Here is a 19587-nt window from a genome sequence, read left to right on the forward strand (position 1 = left end):
ACCCCCCGTTTCAAAAGACACGTGACGTGCCCAACCCATTGGCCGGCCACCCCGCCCCAGAACAATGGACAAAGGGGGGAGAGACAGGTTCTCTGTTGTGGACGGGTCTTGTCGTCACCAGCGGCAGCATTTTCAGGCCATCTACGGTGGCTGCCTGTGGCCGCTGACAGACCAAGGTGACTTTAAGGGCTTCCGGTCACAAGGATGAGAGAGGTGGTGATGTAGTCCGCCATCGCCACACATGACAAGGAAGGCTTTTATGGCTAAAATATCCTCATTTTATTTTGATCATTTTAAGACTTGAGTCCAGATACACAGTGTAACGTACAGGAAGAAAATTGTTAATACCAGTGGGGTCTGCAGTCCATGATTTGTTTTTTTCTTGCATCTTCAGTGTGATATCAATACTTAATTAAGCACAAGTGATCAACAGAGCCTAGAACCTCTCATGTTCATTTGGAAACAGTTAAAGGCACACTATGCAGGTTTTTTAGCTTAATATGCAAGTTTTTTAGCTTAATTTACCTTCATTTAACAGCTTCTGAGTCATTGGAATGGTTATATGACTCTTTTCGGGTTGAATGGTGGCCGTCTCGCTTCCCCCTAGCGCCTGTGAGCGGAAAAACCACCCTTGCAACTGTGGGCCGGCGGGCCGACAGCCTCAGTGTCAGGAAGTATAATGAGTGTAACGAATTGCTTTACTGCATTCAAATACACATACACGCCAGGCACCGGCTAGAAAAAGGTAGCGATGGAGTTTCTCAGACATTCGTCATGACAGAGCCAGCGAAAAAGAAGCAAAAACCGAGAAAACTGTAAGGAAATTGCCAATACTGCACAGTTTACCTTTAAGGAATAGTACTGAGACACAGATAAACAGTTTTCCCTGTCTGGAAAAGCCATTATTTGCTGTAATGGCAACCATGATTATACCATGCATATTAGAGTGGATTGCAATACCATTGTACAGTTATACAGATCTTTTTGAAACTCATAAAAAATTATATTTTTCTTTCTTTACACAACTCCATACACCTTTAAACATCAATAACATATACTGTACTTTAACATACAGGAGAATTAAAACAAACTGTTCATTCAGTCACATTTTTCTTTTAAAACTACACAAATGACTTTAAATTAGTCTGATTACTCAGTATGGGAGATGATAGGGAAATGGATGTAAACTATACAGGCATTGCACATCCATCAGTCTCCTAATTAGAACTCTCTTTGCTTGCTCAGATCCTGTCCGCCAATACTGGACATATCTAGGAATTAAACTTACATATATGTTAACCATTGCGGCCCAATTATACACTAATTTCTTACCCTGGACTCGCCATATCCACATCCCTCTGGCTATCCCCATAATCTCCCCAAGCTGAGTGTTTGGACGTATATATAGATTCTCTTTTGGTCCTTCACCCCTGCAGTGCTGGCAGCAGCTCTGCTATGGTGTCAATGTAGTAATCAGGTACCATGCCGGCACGGTTGGGGCACCCACTTTTCAGGTGGTCCTCGGCGTCGGCTACGGTGGACACCCCGGTGAGGGTCAGCAGGGTCTTCAGCCCACAGTTGGTGCCCAGCATGATGTCCGTGTCCAGTCGGTCGCCCACCATGAGGGCACGTGCTGGGTCCAGGCCGAACTGTTTCGCCACGCAGTCAAACATGAAGTTGCTGGGCTTGCCCACCACCTGGGCTGGACGTTGGGCTGCTGTCTCCACGGCTTTGACAAGGCAGCCGGTTCCTGCAGTGACAAGCAAGAAGCAGTTACGTAAGTGAAGAGATGGTCCCAATGGTTACACCATGTTTAAAACAACCATGGTGTCACAATCATATAACTTCCTCATATAGGTTATGGTTATGGGATTTGGCAGACGCCTTTGTCCAAAGCGAATAGCCTGTAAGTCACTACCTTGTCATAAGGTCACCTTTCAAAAAGAAAGGTCTAGATTGTATGGTTGTTTTATTAACTAGTATTAGTAACTAGTAGTATTTATTAACTACTTGCAAAGACTCAATGTACATTACCTGGAACAGCTTTTTCCCCCTCCAGTGGAAGCCTTGTATCAGTGTTTGTGCCGACAAAGAGGCAGCTGGGATTGCAGAGGTACTGGAGAGCTCTGTTCAGTTTCATGTAGCTGAAGTGTTGATCAAACCCAACAACCACCGCTTTGACCTCAGGGTCCAATGACACATTGGCCCAGTCAATCTGAACACCAGAAATCGGGTCAGGACCAACACCTGTGGTTTGGATCCCAACGTTCTCAATCTCTTGTTTCATAGCATTGCTTCCAACGAGGTACACTTTGCCTTGTATTTTTGCCACTGATTTGAGGTACATTGCAGAACAGTAGGCTGTCCCAAATACCTCCTCCTCTGATGCATTGAATCCTAACGTAGCTAATTTGTCTGCATACATTTTCCTGGTCTTAGTGCTATTATTTGTTACAAAGAACACACGCTTCCCGTTTTTCTTTAACAAGTTAATTACATCAGGGGCACCAGGGATGGCCTGGTCTCCTCGCCATATAACCCCGTCGCAGTCAAACAGTACACTGTCTACTGAATCAAGCAACTGCTTGACCAGAGATCCAGTTAACCTAGTACATTTAGCGTTAGACGCTGCCATTGAGAAACGTGGTTGAGGAAACTTTTCGCTAAATATTGTTCTTTAAAGTCCAAAATAGCTTACCACCTGTCAGCTAAAAGTAGCGCTGGGATTGAATCAGTGATCATTACATGTAATACTGTAAACAATATCGTAGTCATTAATTCCATTCAGTAGTCGAACGCAAGGTTTTAGCTGCCTCAATGAATAGCTTACATATGACCTCCTTTCAGAAATGGTTCTGAGCTTGGTGTAGGCTACTTCCGCACCGGCTTAAAGTGACAGAGGCTAAAATTTCCTCCGAATTTCGTTGCAGGTATTACAAGTTTTTGCACTGAACAGCATAAACACGTGGTGTATGAATGTTCCCCTGCTTGTTAGGAAGATAATTGTTTCACGAATTTTTTTTGTTGCCAGTCGAAACATTTTGGCAAAACATGCAAGTGGCTGGTGTCATAATTTTCCTCAAGGTCTCGCGAAAAGCATAACCTATTACAAAATCCGGAGTAGGCCTACATTGCATTTGAAGTTCTTTCTCTATACCTACCAAAGTGGTTCTCAACCTTTTTTCAGTGATGCACCCCCTGTAAAATATTTTTTCAGCCAAGTACCCCCTAACCAGCGCACAAGAATTACTGCTACGCTTCAACCAACCACGACTCCATCGTTTGAGTTTTGACAGTGATTGACGGCGGGTGGCATGTGACAGGTTGGGTCGAACCATCCTGGTATGGGGGTGACTGGGTTTTTAGGATAATGAAATTGAATAGCCTACTGAAATATAATATTCATTGTATGAACTTATATTTTCCTGAAATATTTATTAAATAATTGTTTTTAAAGTATTTTTGCATTGATTCTACTTTTTAAATATATGTATATTTAATTTTTTCCATGTATTAGTACTAGCATTGATTTTATTTTGATTTTTAAAGAATTAAAATATAAAAAGCGTATTATAAAAATTCTTATATTTTGACATGTATCTCACCACAGCAAGCTCATAGCTCTATGCATTTGTGTGCATAGGTGAGCGAGGTGAAGTTAGTTTGATATTTGATATTCGGATATTCGACAGATATTATTTTTTTTTTTAATGCAGCCGGTTTCACCCCGTGTTTGCAGACAATGTACAAACAGATGACCTGTCTACTTGCTCCCAGCCGACCTACTTAGGGACCATCTATAAAGTACCTTCTGAATTACCTTCATAGTCTTTTTTGTCAATAGCTTTGACATCATGTGACCTAGTGACTCCAAACCAATGCAGAATAGTTATCCTATATGGGACTCATCAGACACACCTCTTTTTAAAGTGACTGTGTGCACGCTGTATTTCATAAGAATTTTTTAAAGAAAATACATTATTTCATATAAGAAACAGACTCCTTTTTTTCAATACCTCCCAAGCCATATGACCTAGTGACTCCAAACCAATGCAGAATAGTTATCCTATATGGGACTCATCAGACACACCTCTTTCTGTTACCATTGAATGCACACTCTATTTTATATTAATATTTTAAAGAAAATACATAGTTTCCTATAAGGAATGGTCTCCTTTTTCAATACCAACACCAAACACCAAACCAATGCAGAATATCCTTTATGGGACTAATCAGACACACCTCAAATTAATATAATTTTTGCACATACTATTTTATAGTACCCATTTGTTTCCTATGGAAACTGTTTTTTTCTCAATACCTTCCATATAATAGTAGATGCCAAATAATTTTTCATATTGAGGTGTGTCTGATAAATACCCCATAGCAGAACAGTTCTGTATTGATCTGTGTTGTCTAGGACCCCTCATATGGCAGCTAGCTATTGAGCAAAAAACTGTTTTCCATAGGAAATAAATGTGATTCTTTAAAAAAAATGTAAAATATAATAGTTCATGCAAAATATTATTTCACATTGACGTGTGTCTGATTAGTATCACATAGCAGAACAGTTCTATGTTGATCTGTGATGTCTAGGACCCAGTATATTGAAGGTATTGAGCACAAAGCAGCTTCCATAGGAAACAAATTGGTTTTCTTTAAGAAATTACTCGAGTATCATTTTTGGGGAGTACTCATGACTTTACTCAAGTACATTTGAGAGGCAAATATTATATTCTTTACTCCACTACATTTCTATCTATAACCGTGAGTACCCGTTACTTCTTCTAAAAAAAAAGGAAAAAGAAAAATCTCGGAAACCCTTAATTTGTTGTTTCCCTCTCAAACGTGATTGGATTGTGCAGGCGCCACTGATTGGGACAGCCTATCAGCAATCACCTTCAGCTTTCCGCCAAAGTCAACTCCATGGTTAGATTTAGATAAGAGACGAAACCATGGACGAAACAATGGATGAAGACGCAGCAGGTCCATCCCGGGAATGTGCCAACCTGTGGCCCCACCTCGCCAGACTATTTCAATTTTCTGAACAGTTAATGATAGTTTTCGCTTCAAGTGTTTCCATTACAAAATAGTATTTTGTATTTGAAATACGTATTTTAAATACATGTATTAGAAATACTGCCCATCCCTGGCAACATGGTAAAAAGATGGAAATGACTTAATTTTACTTTCAATTCCTTTTACATTCTCCAAGGTATTAACATTAAATTGTTTCATAACTCCATGTAGGATGTTTCTGTACATAAATGTAAGCACTGTGGCAGTAGTAATGCAATATTTAGAAAATGTACTCTTGTACTCTTGATACTCAAGTACTTTTAAAAACAAGTGCTTTAGTATTTTTACTTAAGTAGACATCTGACTGTTGTACTTTTACTTGTACTTGAGTAAAATTTAACAAAGGGTATCTGTACTTTTACCCAAGTAATGAAGCTGTGTACTCTGTCTGCCTCTGGTCAAATGGCTTATTGAAAAAAAAAGACCATTCATGATGGCAAATAATGTATTTTCTTTCAAATATTCATATAAAATAGTGTGCATACAGTGACTATAAAAAAGAGGTGTGTCTGATGAGTCCCATATAGGATAACTATTCTGCATTGGTTTGGAGTCCCTAGGTCACATGACTTGGGAGGTATTGAAAAAAAGAAGACCATTCCTTATGGGAAATAATGTATTTTCTTTAAAATATTCAATTAAAATACAGTGTGCATACAGTGACTATGAAAAGAGGTGTGTCTGATGAGTCCCATATAGGATAACTATTCTGCATTGGTTTGGAGTCACTAGGTCACATGATGTCAAAGCTATTGACAAAAAAAGACTATGAAGGTCATTCAGAAGGTACTTTATAGACGGTCCCTAAGTAGGTCGGCTGGGAGCAAGTAGACAGGTCATCTGTTTGTACATTGTCTGCAAATACGGGGTGAAAAAATTTAATATCTGTCTAATATCCGAATATCAAATATCAAACTAACTTCACCTCGGTGTATTACCTTGCTTAGCAGAGTAGTGATTTCGGAGTACTGTAGGGAAAAGAAATCGAGCGGAAGTACGTAGGCAGGCAGGGGCCAGGCTAGTCAATCGGGTTCTAAGGGTTAATATCTCACGTACCCCCTGGAGTGCCTTCACGTACCCCCATTTGAGAACCACTGGTGTAAGCTACTGCTTTGGCTACATTCAATTACAATATAATTAGATTGTTTTAGATAACTAAATGGCAAAAACTGTCTTTTTTTACTTTCAAATAAAAACAAAGAGGAATATAACATTTTAAATCCAAATATTTTGTTGTTAGTGGGTTGGATATAAAATTCATACTAGCATGGATACTTACAAAAACATTTTTTTATTTTGTGACATGCACTTTGAAAAGATTACAGCAGTCATTAAAAAAAATATTAAGTGACAACATAAAAAATTCATTCAAAGTTTCATTTGTGTTTCCTTTTCTTGAGAGGTTTCAAAGGAACAAAGATTTCCCTCAGGTTCTTCAGGACTCCCCTGCTGTAAAACCCCCTGAGTGGGTTGAAGGGTGTGTGGCAGCGGTTCCCTGCGTGCGGGTGGCAATGCTGACAGCCCCGGCCCCGCGCCTTGTACCACTCGTTAGAGGTGTGGTTCCCCAGCGCCAGGAACAGGTGGAACATGGCGTAACCCGCCAGCAGGAAGAAGACAAAGATGAGGAAGCCCAGCATGAACACAATCCTGGGGAAGGTCAGGAAGAGATGCTGCGGAGAAAACGTGCATGTGGATCAGTCAGTGGGACAAAACAGTCCTCTTCTAATAGACTGGCTAGTGGAAAAAACAACTCTTGGTTTTATTACTCAGTTTAGCAGTTACTGACAGATTACCTTTCTAAAATTTTACTGACAGAAATCTTCAGAAAAGTGCTTTTCTGATGTTTGTTATATTTAAAATCACAATAATTGGGCTACCCTGTCCTTCAAAGGCCCCCTTAAACCGACATCTCTGGCAGAACAATCAGGTGTTCCAAAAATAAAGAAAGATCAACACCCACTTGAAGGAGAGTCTTGCAGGCCTTGCAGTTCAGCTATCAGCCGTCCCTGTGTCACAGAGCTCTGACTCACCTGGACAATAAAGACGATGCCTGTGGGCTGCTGCTGGCCTTGGGCGTCAACGTAGTGTGCATGCATGAGGCCCGTCCTGAACACCACGTTCAGCAGCAGGTCCACAGTCAGTATGGCAATGTCCCCTGCCATGGCACACACACTCAGCATGTACAGCAGGAAGTAGCGGGTGTTCTGAGCTCCGATGCAGTTGTTCACCCAAACGCAGTGATGATCGAACCGCTGCACACATCTGTTGCACACCCCTAAAGGAGACAGGAAGGAGAGGTCAGAGAAGACGAGCATAAGAAAGGCAAGATGTCAGTAGAAATATGGACATGGCAATCAATTTCTACTTGCCCAGTTAAACAAGATTAAACCATATATTATGCACATTGACACAAGTTAATTTGTGTTTTTCTATTGTTCATTCAATTGTATTACAGTGTAACTGACCTACTTTCTAAATGTCCCTACTAATGAATACCCTAATATGAGAGGAACAAATCGCTCCACCATGTCTAACAGTGCTGTTGAATTGCACTTACTGCAGTGTTTCGACCTGGCTGGTTTCACCAGGTTACATGTTGGACATGTCTCTCCCGGATGAAAGAGTTCCCCATCATATGGATATACTTTCAACTGGGTGGCATGCTTAGCTTTTGTCACCGTGCCTTATGAAATAAAGAGCAGAACAAACATCAACAGATTAATTTATTTCTTTCCAACAACAAGGAGGCGGACATTCTGCCCCTCAACAGCCCCCTCCCCCCAGACAATTGCACTATCCTATCCCATCCACAGTATTCTATTTATATTTATGAAATGTATATACCAGTGTTTCCCACAGAATTGAATTCCATTTGTGGTGGTTGGTTTGCAGAATTAACTCGAATACAACAGTTTTTAACAAATTAGCACAGCGTGGTTATGATGCTAACCAGATTTAAGCACAATTTAGTATAACCTGGAAAATCATGGTGTGGTGGTCAATGTTGATATTGTGGTGGGCCGCCACAAATAAGTCAATGTATGGGAAACACTGTATACTGTAATTACACTTACACATGGCCATATTCTACTGTTCTTTACGCTGTTCTTACTGCACATACACTTATTTTTTTACTACTCCTATAATGTTACTGTTACTACACTGCACATATCTGTGCATACTGTACATATCTGTCTATACGGTTCATACTGAATATCCATATTTATTCAGTTTTTTTTATAATATTACTGTTAATACACTGAATATATCTATATATATGTTTACTACTCTTATAATGTTACTGCTACACTGTTCTTACTGTATATCCGTATTCTGCTCTTAAAAGGCTACTGCTGATACATTGCATATTTATATATATATTTAATTTATATTACTGTAAACCTTGCACTTTTCTGCTTTTTTGCACTTCTGGTTAGATGCAAACTGCATTTTGTTGTCTCTGTACTTGTACTCTGCAAAATGACAATAAAGTTTAATCTAAAACAAAATGGAAAGATTACACAAAAGGAGACATGTCCCATCTTGCTCACCAGGGTCGCGGGTACAGCAGAGGTAGAAAAGGATGAGATGCAAAACCAACAGCACATAAGGAACGCACAGGTTTGTCAGAGTAGTGTCCATCTCCTTACAGTATCCAAACACTTCGTAGGAGTATTCTGTGTACACTGCACCTTCCAGCAGGAGATGCATGTAAATAAATAGGTTGTTCCTGTAATGTAAGGCAAATAGCAGATGTAAATATAATGTAACAATGACATGTAACATTTTTGCTAACAGTATTGGGTCATTAAAACAGAAGCCAAATATTCCTGACATACATCTTGCATGTTATTTGTTATGTGTATGAGGTGTATCTAGTCACCTTTCATGAAAAAGCCTGTGGACGGCTCTACTGCATAATCTTTTCAGCCATAGTGGAACATATGGAGAGACTGCCTGCAAAGCAGAGAACAACATTATTGTATTGGCCTGCCTGCTTAGAAGGTACAGTGATGTTTTGGTTAAGCACACTAGATCTGCTTTGTACTGTTGTGTAGCTCCACCATGTGTACATCTGTGGACTTACATTTGTCAGGCTGCCATACTGGCGCCCCAAGGTAGTCTGCTCCTGACCAGCATATTTGCAAACAAGAACAATGCAAGTCACCACGACCACAACATATACAGCAAATAGAGTAAGGAAGTCCATCTGCTAACCTGTGAGATGAGGTAAATGCAGACTGTCAACAACAACATTCAAGGGCGTGGGAATAGAAAGTTTTCTTTCTACTCCCAAATTCTACAGGTTGCTAATTTCTCATATCAATAAACATACATAATCAAGCACGCATAGGCTATTCTGTAGTGAAAAGTTAGAAGTTAGAAACGTATCTAACAATATTCCACAGCATTGTCAACAACAGCTGCCCAGTCGTTAATGTTGATGACTCGTAACAAGCTCTCCTTCATTCACACACCATGTTGCCTGTTACCCCTGGTGTTCAGTATATGGCTGCTGCGGTTTTTTTTGGTTTTGCTAGAATTGTGGATACTTTACCCCTGAGATATAACCTCATCCTACTCTTTCGGTTTGTGTCCGCTTGCTCCTCAAATCTTTGCTTGTATGCTATCCGTATCCAGCCGCGCTATTCCACTTCCTGGTTGCCACATATCTGACGTCACGTAGTGACGTATGTGCCCACAAAGTTTGCCTAACCTAGGCCTGCCTATCTGTTTGGTGTTTCTTGAAATCATGATGATCATAATCACAATCATCAGAAATTATTGAATTTTTTTCTGTCAAGAAGATTAGATTTCGGATTTTGGAATCTTTTCACATTTTACACCAGAAACGTAGCCTAATACATTAAATAAAAGTATGCTAATTATAGAGTTTTTTTTTGTTGCTATAATACGTAGCCTAAATCAACATAGAAGCGTGTGGTATCCACATGGTCTGTATTTAGATCCACTGCACAGTTCACGAAAACAGACTTCTGGGATTGGGTTGCTAGGCTACCTGACTCCTTAACTTGTTATCATGTTACACATGGTTCAGTAGAAGAAGAACTGTACTGATGTCATCTCCTTCACCAGACCGTGATACCATAGCCTATAATCAACTTAATTCACCCCCTGCGGATTCCACCCGTGTGAGGGAGGTAGGTGTTCATTTCTTTATGCTAATTTGATGTCTTGCACACTTATAAGATAGGTCTCTAAATGTGAATGGTATTCTGTCAGTCTAATGAGTGTTCTAAGGTAAATTATTATTGTCTGTTCGTGGGCAGGAGGAATATTGACTAAATGATTGCTGTTGTAAATATTACTGCAGCCTACAACCAAAATGTTCTTACTCTCTGAGCTAATTCAAACATAATTTTGCCAATTTCACAGCCGATGTGGGGATATTGAACTCCAAATGTTCATCACAGCCATACACACTTGAGTTGTAAAATGCATCCAGTGTAACATTACTGGTAGACATCTGACTATCCAGAAGCACAAACACAAGCCAAATTTGATCAAATTTCCAGTGCCTGTCCTGTCTCCCTCTGAAGTTAAGAATAGAAAACATTTACTAGAGTGTGTGATGGTTTGAGTGGCTTCTCAAGAGCTGTAATGGGAGACAGTGACTGTGGAACACTGTCTGTTTGGTGGTACAAGCGTCACTACTAAATTATTCACTCAGCCCTGCAACGCACCGTGAACAATCCTTAAACAAATGACACATCCATCTGCCACAAGAGTCTGTAACTGGTGGCATCACAAATTACATCCATTTTTCACCCGAGTAGGATTGATTGACGTCAAGTGTGGACCGCTTGAGTGGTTGTTATACTGTACCAGCTGTCAGTCAGTCAGTTTAGGTGTAGGCTGTGAATTTGTGGTTGTTTTCCCTTTTCACAAGGAGACAAAGAGATGGGCATTCTGAGAGAGCTAGAGCAGAGCCTTGAAAGTGCACCTGCTTGACCCAACTACTCCCATTCCTAGACAGAAGAGTACAGCAGTGCATTAGCTTTCCAGTTTAAGATGCGTGTGGGACCAATTTTAAAGCCACTGTGATTAGCAGCTGATCATCAGCTGACACTATTGACATATTATACTACATCGTACTACAGTATACTACATTACACTACACTGTACCTCCCTATGGTACACTACACTGCATACTGTATACTGAACTGTACTATACTATACAACAGTTTTAACAATACTGTCACCATCAGTGGAGTTAAGTGGTGCACAGGAAGTGTAATCCAATCATCTGGGAAAACATAGTGAGGTGATTTGTATTCCAAGCCCCTCCCTCCACTCTGAGTGTGGAGGTCTTCAGCTTAGTGCATCTTATTATGAATGGAGGCATGTGTTTCTGCCATGCGGTGCAGCCACCTCGAGACACTGCTACTTTTAAGCTGCTTACCCCTCAGCAAAAGGCTCTAAATGCCTCTCTCCTCCTGCTGCTGTGGTGAGTAGTGAGTGTGTGAGTGAGTTAGTGTGAACGACTGTGTGCAAGTGAGTGAGTGAGTGTGCAGCAGTGGCAGAGTGCTGCGGATCACACAGACGCTCCAATTAGCCATCACCGTCCTCCTGGATCCTCAAGCCGATTCTGGGCCACTTACTGGCCCTTGGAGAGGGAGCCAGCAGCTAGAGCAGAGGAAGGGGTTGGTATTTATAGAAAAATGGGGCCTCACAATACCCTTTTTTGGAGGAAGAATTATTAAGGATCTGTGCTGCCATGTCCCAGTTTCGTGATTGGTGCTTGCGCAAGTGAAGCTTCCGGACCTGAACAGCGCTCCGGTGGAGAGACTGCAGAGTCAACTTTGCCGGCAAGGGCACTTTGGTCCCGTGCGCGTACCACCACCATCATCCCCGGCTCGCGCGTTCGAGGTTGCAATGCTCCTGAGGGCCGTCTCTGTGTGGGATGACAGGACATTTTAAAGTCACAGTCCTGCGGCGCGCTAAGGAAGACGAAGACGCTGTGGGGTGCGCTGTAGACGCGCAGAGAGGGGATTTTTGGTTTGGACATTGCTGTCGAGACCATACATTTTGACCGCTGTCCAGCAGAATTGAGTCACAATGAAGAAATTCCTGCAGAACAAGAAGGGACGGTACTCCTTGCGCCAGGGAAAGTCAGTCTCTCGGCAGTCCTCTAAAGATTTCTGTAAGTCACTCTTTCGCAACTAGAAGTCAGATTTCGATTTTATAGTTAACCCAGATAGAGTGATTCTGTGTCACGTGCTGTGGTACACAAGAGGCTCCCTTGGATGTGCATCCAGGTCAATGTGTTTAGGCTGATATTGTTTTTAATGCTGAATTAACTGATCATAATCAGACTCTAGCTGGCATACCATATCCCCCTTAAAGCCTCCAAAAATAGGTATTATATTTTGGGTAAACTAATACTTTAATGCTACTAAAACTGAAAGCTTAGCTATCTGTATTGATGGGATTCGTTGCTCCCTGTAGTGTATATTTTGTGCCTCATCTGAATAAAAGACCTGTAGCTGATTCCCTATTGTGCTGTTTGTGTTCAGTTTTATTAGAATCACTACAGTCGAATTCTGGATGGTTTTACACAGTCCAGATGATCACATCTGTGGTTAGCTGCAGGGCAGTGAGAGTACGGGCCTCATGCTTCTTAGATTTTTCCGGGTCAGAATGTGTTGGTTGAATGAGGTCAGTCCCCTTGAAAGGTTCAATCATCTCAGTGGAGACTTCCGCCGAGCTCTACGGAGTGATTCACATCCACTTCCTTAATGCTGTTCTTACGAATCTGAACTTATGTCTGTGCACCTCTTTAAGAATCTTTTGACATGCTGTGAGTGTCCTTGGCCTGTACTGTTTCTCAAGAGCCAAGAATAACCAGACACAGGAATCTCTTGTCAACATAATGTTTTTTGATTGTGCCTCTGCAGACAGACATGATTCATACGAAAACAAACAGATGAACAATGAGAAAGTGGTTGACCATAAACTGTGTGGTAACAGACCCAACACCACTAATTTAAGAATTATATTTAAAACCTCTCTCTCTCTCTCTCTCTCTCTCTCTCTCTCTCTCCCTCGCTCTCATTCTCTCTCTCATACCTCATACCACAGTCCTCACTATGCCGGCATCCAACCAGGGCTGGCCAGAGGAGTTTGGTTTCCAGCTAGGGGGCAATGGCCCCAGCTACATTGTGTCCGTGGAGGAGGGCAGCAGTGCCATGCTGTCAGGCCTGCAGCCTGGAGACCAGGTGCTGGAGATCGAGGGTCAAGACGTGTCCACCCTCAGCGCCCAGGAGCTCATTGCCTTGGCCCAGTCACAGAAGAACATCCCCCCCAGCATCGGGGTGGTCTCACGCATCCATCAGGTCTGACACAGTAACACAGATTGATGTATTGATGTGTTGCCAGATTTGTCAACCATGCTGTCTTACTTACTAACTTGGCAACCCAAGTTATAATCAGATTATTATCTCTGTCTTCTATTTCCTCCTTCTTGATGCTCTCTTACAAATATCTATGCCTCTTCATACTTCTTAAATGTCATGGATGTTGTTTCCTTAACAAATGACATTGCATATGCCTTGTAATCATAAATAGCCAGCCAATTTTAACCAGAGCCTGAAATAACCTGTGTATATCTGGATGCCACAGATGGACATCACCCCAGGCCCTGATGGCCGATTTGGCTTCACCATTGTAGGAGACTGCCCCCTCCTGGTGGAGGACTGCTCCCCATTCTCGCCGGCGGGTCGCAACGGGCTGCGGGCGGGCGACTACGTCATGGAGGTGAATGGCATCCCGGTGAAGGACCACGAGACGGCGGCGGCGCTGATCAAGGCGTCGCAGGGCCGCACGCTGCGCCTGGGGGTGCTCTGCATGGGCAGCCGCCAGAAGCGCCACAGCAGCAGCATCGACGACTCGCAGCCGGGCAGCGACGGACTCCGGCTGGACCGCAAGCACAAGGCCCTGGAGTTCAACAAGAGGGTGGGAGTCCGGTGTGACTGAGGCAGAGTGAGAGAGAATGATCGAGAGATAGAGATTGAAGGAGAGAGAGAGAAAAAGAGAGAGAGGGGGGGGTGAAGGAGAGAGAGAAAGCAAGGTCTGACCTCTGCAGAGTGTAGCCATAGAGATATCACTGGGTAACCATAGAAACCATACAACTGGAGTTGGCATTTGAAAGGACTTGCACACTGCTAGCACTACTACTACTGGGATATGGACGCATGCACATGTCTCTAAAAAGTGAAGGGACTCAATCATGCACACACTTCTTAAAAAAGTCACTGAACCCTAGTGTCAGTTTTGAGTCTCTCCTTGACAGAGAAGCCATGATTCATTTAGTCAGCTCTATAGTTTTACACAGTAGAAGCATAGTAATAAACAACAGTTGGTATGTATTGTGTTTTTCCTTCAGATTGACCAAGTGCTTGGTGACGAGCCCGAGGTGAAGGAGAAACTGTTTGCTGTTCTGAAGCAGTACGCTGCGGAGAGGAAAGTGGATTGGCTGGCCTCCGTCCTCCCTGACATTTTGACCAATGAGGAGCATCAGAAGCTCATTGCTAACATCAGGTATTCTAAGCAACAGATCCTACACGTCTTTGCCATCTCTTGTGCGGGTATGTTGTTTCCATGGCATTCCCCTCCACTCTCCGTTGAAATTGTGTCCGGTTCTTTAATATGACCACAGGAGGGCTGCATATTCCTATTTCCATTCATGTCATGGAGATATTGGCTGAACAGTTAAGACATTGGAGTCTGTGTGTGATGATATGTTTGGAAGAGGTCTTTTTCAGTCTGCCAGCATAAATCAATACAGCATAGGATTAGCATGTCTGAGGTTATGGTTAGCAAGCTTTTCCTTTTGTAAAAAGCGGGATTATCAGGGTCTTTCTTAGTGTCAGTCATTAGGACCTCACAGTGGGGTGGTCCTCCATCTGTTGCTGAAAGGCAAGCATTAATCGGGTGACACCCCCCCCCCCCCCAATGCTAGTTAGGCTGGCACGTTGGTCCTGTGTCAGGCACTGGGCAGTAGCCCATTGGAAGCCAACTAGGTCAGTGGCGTGAGTAGCGTGAGTGGCATGGCATTCCTACACTGCATATGAGGATGTGTTAGCTGGCAGCCTGGCACAAAGGGTTTGCCAGTTGGTCGGATTTCCTTGCGGCTTTTGTTTATGTTTGAAATAGTTCAAAACTCTAGCAACACACAACCCAATGTGATCATCACAATGGCACCTCTTAATAGCATGCTATATGAACTAAAGTGGTGTTGACTAAATATATTAGGGGTATGTGGGTGTATTGTGTTTAATGTGAGTCCATTGTAATTAACACTTGCTCATGATTATCCATTGTGAGTGTGCCGAGGCATAAGTAATTGTATGCTTTTAGTAATTAGCCAGCCTTAACAGTGATAAAGTGCCCAATATCCCACCTTCAGCTTTGATACTTTATTTAGTTGCATTCAAGCTTACTGCCTTTTCTACTCCGAAGGCTGATTTGCTGGTGACCCATTGTTGTACAGGATAATAGTCCATGTGCCTAAGTCTGTAATCTCCTTGAGAGGGAAATCTGTTTGTGTGTTGGGAACATGGACGCTGAGGGACACCATCTTATAGATTATTTGGTTGTTACCTCAAGGACATAAGTCCCCATTTCTCATTCACAGTCTCACAGGGCCAGTCAAGACCCTAAATGTGAGTGGGAAGAATTAATGACATGATACTGTAGGAGGGAATTACATGTTTCTGTAGGTGGAAATTCCTGTTATTGTGAAAACTGAATTTTGTGAGATTTCAAAGAATGAAAGTACCATAACATTCTTTTCAAGCAAGGGGAAGGCTTTTGAAGGAAGGTCAAGGGCTAAGCTAACCCATTTCTTTGTTGGATTCCACTGGCATCCCAAAGACTTTATATATAAGTTAAAAAAGGTATAGAATATCACATCACATATGACATAAGAGATGATATCTGGAATGATTTCTTGTTACATTTTCAACATTCAGTAGTCTTTAGATTCCCATTGTTTACAGTTTTACATTTATGGTCATTCACTGATGGAGAGGCAGCTGAAATGAACACAATTAATACAGGCTTCTCACTATGAATTTACACAGCAATACTGCATCAGTGAAGATCTTCCACATATTTTTCACAGGCATTGCATGTGAACACAAATGTGTAGCCTATGAATTGACAGGCTGATGCATAAGTGCAGCGTTTAGATTTTTTATTTTTGTAGTCGATGCTGTAAGCATCATTTAAGCTGTAAGCCGCCTGGAAGAGAGGTAGTTCATGAAAGGCCATCATCTCCACAGTCCCACACCAGAGCAAAATCACATCAATGAATTATTCCTTTTATTACACTGCATATATACATACTGTACATCTCCACACTTATACATTAATATACGGGTACATCTCTCCTACACCCACACTCATTGGCTTGCACACTCGAACACACACTGATTCGCACACTCCCTCTGCCCCCCATTCTCTCTCTTTCTCTCACTCTCTCTTTCTCTCTCGCTCTCTCTCTCTTTCTCTCTGGTGTGGATTTGATGGCTTTTCTCCTCATTATTCCGTGTAAGCTCTCGTGGGTCACCATGTAGTGTAGTGGCTGGCTTCGCTTGACAGTATGCTGTTGACAGTTCTTGCTTACACAATGGCCCTCCTCTCCTGGCATGGAGCCGCGGTAGCCGTCAGCGTCTTTTGAAGTCTCACCACAGGTGTACCCATTTCTCTGCTAGTCAGGATAATGGTGGACTCTAGGTTAGGATGAGTTGCCTAGGGTGAGTAGTTCACATTCCAAAATGTATCTGGATGCATGGAGTGTTTTGGTTGATAGAGGCAGACACAAGATTCTATAGGAATCAGTGAATTTGTAGATTTTTTGTGTTTTTGTCACTGTCATATTTGCCATTCCCTCTTGTGGGCATGATGCTGGTGTGTTGTTTTACTGGTTTATGATGCTAGTGTTGTATGTCTATTAATCTGTCAGATGTTCTAGTTCCTTTCATTTGGTATGGTAGATATAACAAAGTCCTTTTTTCGTTATACTTGTTATGTATAATACAACGAGGCTTTTGGCAGTGTCAAAGAATATTCCGGTAATAAGGAATTTTTGAATGGCAGTCTCACTCATGGATTGGGTAAGCAGTTGAACTATTCTCTATCAACAGTTCTCTCCAGACTGCCCTAATATAACTCATATGGATTAACAAGGAATTAAAAGTCCATTAAATCAGAAATTGTATGGTGTTATGTAATAGTCTAGCCCCCACTATAGTATCTGAGATCACATGGCCAGACACCTCTGGGCTACCTGTTACAAATAATCCTGGGATATGGAGTAAAATCAGTATGAGTGACAACATGTAATGCTTTCAGTTTCTCTGGCAGAATAATTTCACAGAGCACTCTATAATCTATTGAGGCACTGACAGAAAAACATGACAGAAATGTACAGTTAGAGTGTTGTTGCTGTGCAAGAGATGTTGATGCAGTTGGGATCTGTGATTCTTAAGCCATAATTAGTCACCATTTCTGTAGACTCTTTCCTTCCTTCAGTGGTTGAGAAGTTGTTGTTGCATATTTGGCAAAGGGCTACATTTTGTTTTATGATGTATACTTCCAGACAAGAAGTTATTCCAAGACAAGTCTTATGCTCGATCACAGTCTCAGGATTTTGCTATGTGTCTGAAGTACTTTTGTCCACTAAGCAGAGATGCTTGGGTCTCAACTTCAGATTTCCTTCACTCAACTAATAGAGATGACAAACAGTTTGTTCGGATGCTAAATACAATGTGTATGTTGATTTAGCATAGAGTTAATACCCTGGGTAGATACCGGGGGTAAAAAGAGCATTGCAGAGGGTCTAATATATTGGCATGGCTTTTAGAAAGGCACCCTTTGTACTCTTTACTGGGGACTAAAACTACCAAATGAGACATCAATAGCACAGTTCAGGTCACGGCTCAATGTGTGTACTTTTGGCAGGCATCATAGTTTGATGGAGAAATGAATTAAAGTGCATTTGTAGATGTTTTTTTTTCTGAAGTGCTATTCAACCCATACTTTTTATTTCTGAGGTAGCCTATACTATTTGTATCACATGCCATTAAATGTCAGATGTGTCAGTTGCTCAATCATTTATTTGAACTATAAAAGAAAAGACTGTGTATAACGGAGTACAAAAAACATTCCCAACAGTTACTGTTTAATTAACGTAATACCAAATGGCCATTTGATTTACTGGGTGATTATTTGTCCGGCCTCGTGCCTTTACCAACCCAACTCATGTCATATGGCTTGATTACCCACAGATGGCTTGTCCTGATTTGTGATGCATCCCTATACTCTTGAATCCTTGACCATGTAATTACATAGTCTGCACTGACCCACCAGAACCTTCCATTTGGCATACTGCTGTGCTGGCTAACACTGGCATATTTACAGAAATGTTGATTAATGTGCACTGTCCTTTAAATATATAAATTAAATTAAATTAAATTAAATGAATCAATAAAAACAGACCAAATGCTTTTTGAATCAATAAAAACAGGCTTTGTATGAGCTGATCTAAAGGTGTAATAAATGCAGCGTTACCAGATAAATAATTGGCAATATGTGTGGATTTAGATGATCCCATTCTAATTAGTCCAGCCGTTAAACGACCATGTTCTTGCCTGGTGTTCCTTCGAGCTGTTTGCCCTCTGGCCCCTGTGTAATTTTAGCACAACTCTGGATTTCCTGCAACGAGGTCAGATCTGAAATGTAATGAGCTTGAAATGGATATTGAAGATTATGTGAGGTAAATTCTTTTTTTCCGTAGTGCTGAATTGGTAGAGTTTGGCAGCAGAACTGGCTTTAAGATATAATCCATTTTTAGTCATCATAAGCACTAGTGGCTTCAGGGTAGTCAGTGTGTGTGTGTGTGTGTGTGTGTGTGTGTGTGTGTGTGTGTGTGTGTGTGTGTGTGGGCATCAGGAAAATAATATGTCCTCTTGAGAATACATTTTCTCTGTCAAGGAGAGAGCCATTACCTGTCTAGTCTGTACAGTCATACCTCACTAGCGAACAAGCAGGACTTCTGCAATAGTTCTTTCCAAGTCATTTGTTAGACTGTTTTTTTTTTTTTTTTTTTTTTCGAGTTTCGAAGAACACTTTGTTCTGTCATTGCGCTTTGTCATTCCCTGAGCCTCTGACTTGATGAAATGAATAATAGCTTTCATCTCCCTCGGTCCTCTTGTGGTCATTTCAAATGCCTCGCCAATTAGACTCTAAAGGCCGCCGCCGCTGCCGAATACACATTTGCATGTGAATGCGCTTTCAGGTGGACAGACAGGGACACAGGAAGCGCCCTTCAGAGACGTCAAGAGAGCGATTGAGGGCTATGCCAGGCCCATTCAAGAGGGAAGTGGCTCTGTGGCCACATTGGTTAATGAGCACTGTGTTGTTTAACGTTCGGGCATGAAGTGGTGCTGATGGGGGGATTCAGTGGTGGGTGAGCAGGCAGGC

At 41.8% G+C, this 19587-nt stretch overlaps 3 protein-coding genes across 4 annotated transcripts in view; 1 reads left to right on the forward strand and 2 right to left on the reverse strand.

The window, feature by feature from the left end:
• Positions 1-134: 134 nt before the first annotated feature.
• pgp (phosphoglycolate phosphatase) lies at positions 135-3256 on the reverse strand. The gene is made up of 2 exons (XM_076298419.1): positions 2035-3256; positions 135-1750 (listed from the first exon to the last, which is right to left on the reverse strand). Exons 1-2 carry the CDS (start codon positions 2633-2635, stop codon positions 1425-1427), a joined length of 927 nt encoding a protein of 308 aa, XP_076154534.1. The 5' UTR covers positions 2636-3256; the 3' UTR covers positions 135-1424.
• Positions 3257-6349: 3093 nt separating this feature from the next.
• Positions 6350-9734, reverse strand: zdhhc4 (zDHHC palmitoyltransferase 4). 2 transcript variants are annotated; one of them, XM_076298997.1, is made up of 7 exons: positions 9638-9734; positions 9167-9297; positions 8963-9036; positions 8631-8809; positions 7637-7762; positions 7110-7354; positions 6350-6749 (listed from the first exon to the last, which is right to left on the reverse strand). In XM_076298997.1, the coding sequence occupies exons 2-7, from the start codon at positions 9287-9289 to the stop codon at positions 6456-6458; spliced, it is 1041 nt and encodes a 346-aa protein (XP_076155112.1). In that variant the 5' UTR covers positions 9290-9297; positions 9638-9734; the 3' UTR covers positions 6350-6455. The 2 variants fall into 2 exon arrangements, with proteins under 2 accessions (XP_076155112.1, XP_076155113.1); XM_076298998.1 differs by having other exon boundaries at positions 9558-9734.
• A 3448-nt stretch (positions 9735-13182) lies between these two features.
• Positions 13183-19587, forward strand: part of grid2ipb (glutamate receptor, ionotropic, delta 2 (Grid2) interacting protein, b) — a 24904-nt gene continuing 18499 nt past the window's right edge. Inside the window, exons 1-3 of the mRNA XM_076298808.1 lie at positions 13183-13436; positions 13723-14055; positions 14486-14640. Of these exons, the coding sequence (XP_076154923.1) occupies positions 13191-13436; positions 13723-14055; positions 14486-14640 (734 nt within the window). The 5' untranslated portion in view covers positions 13183-13190. The remainder of the gene's footprint in view (positions 13437-13722; positions 14056-14485; positions 14641-19587) is intronic.

Source organism: Alosa pseudoharengus, unplaced genomic scaffold, assembly GCF_046254945.1.
Source record: "Alosa pseudoharengus isolate Yale_2024_CS ecotype anadromous, Long Island Sound unplaced genomic scaffold, YU_APseudo_1.1 YU_APseudo_1.1_scf_21, whole genome shotgun sequence".
NCBI lineage: Eukaryota > Metazoa > Chordata > Actinopteri > Clupeiformes > Clupeidae > Alosa > Alosa pseudoharengus.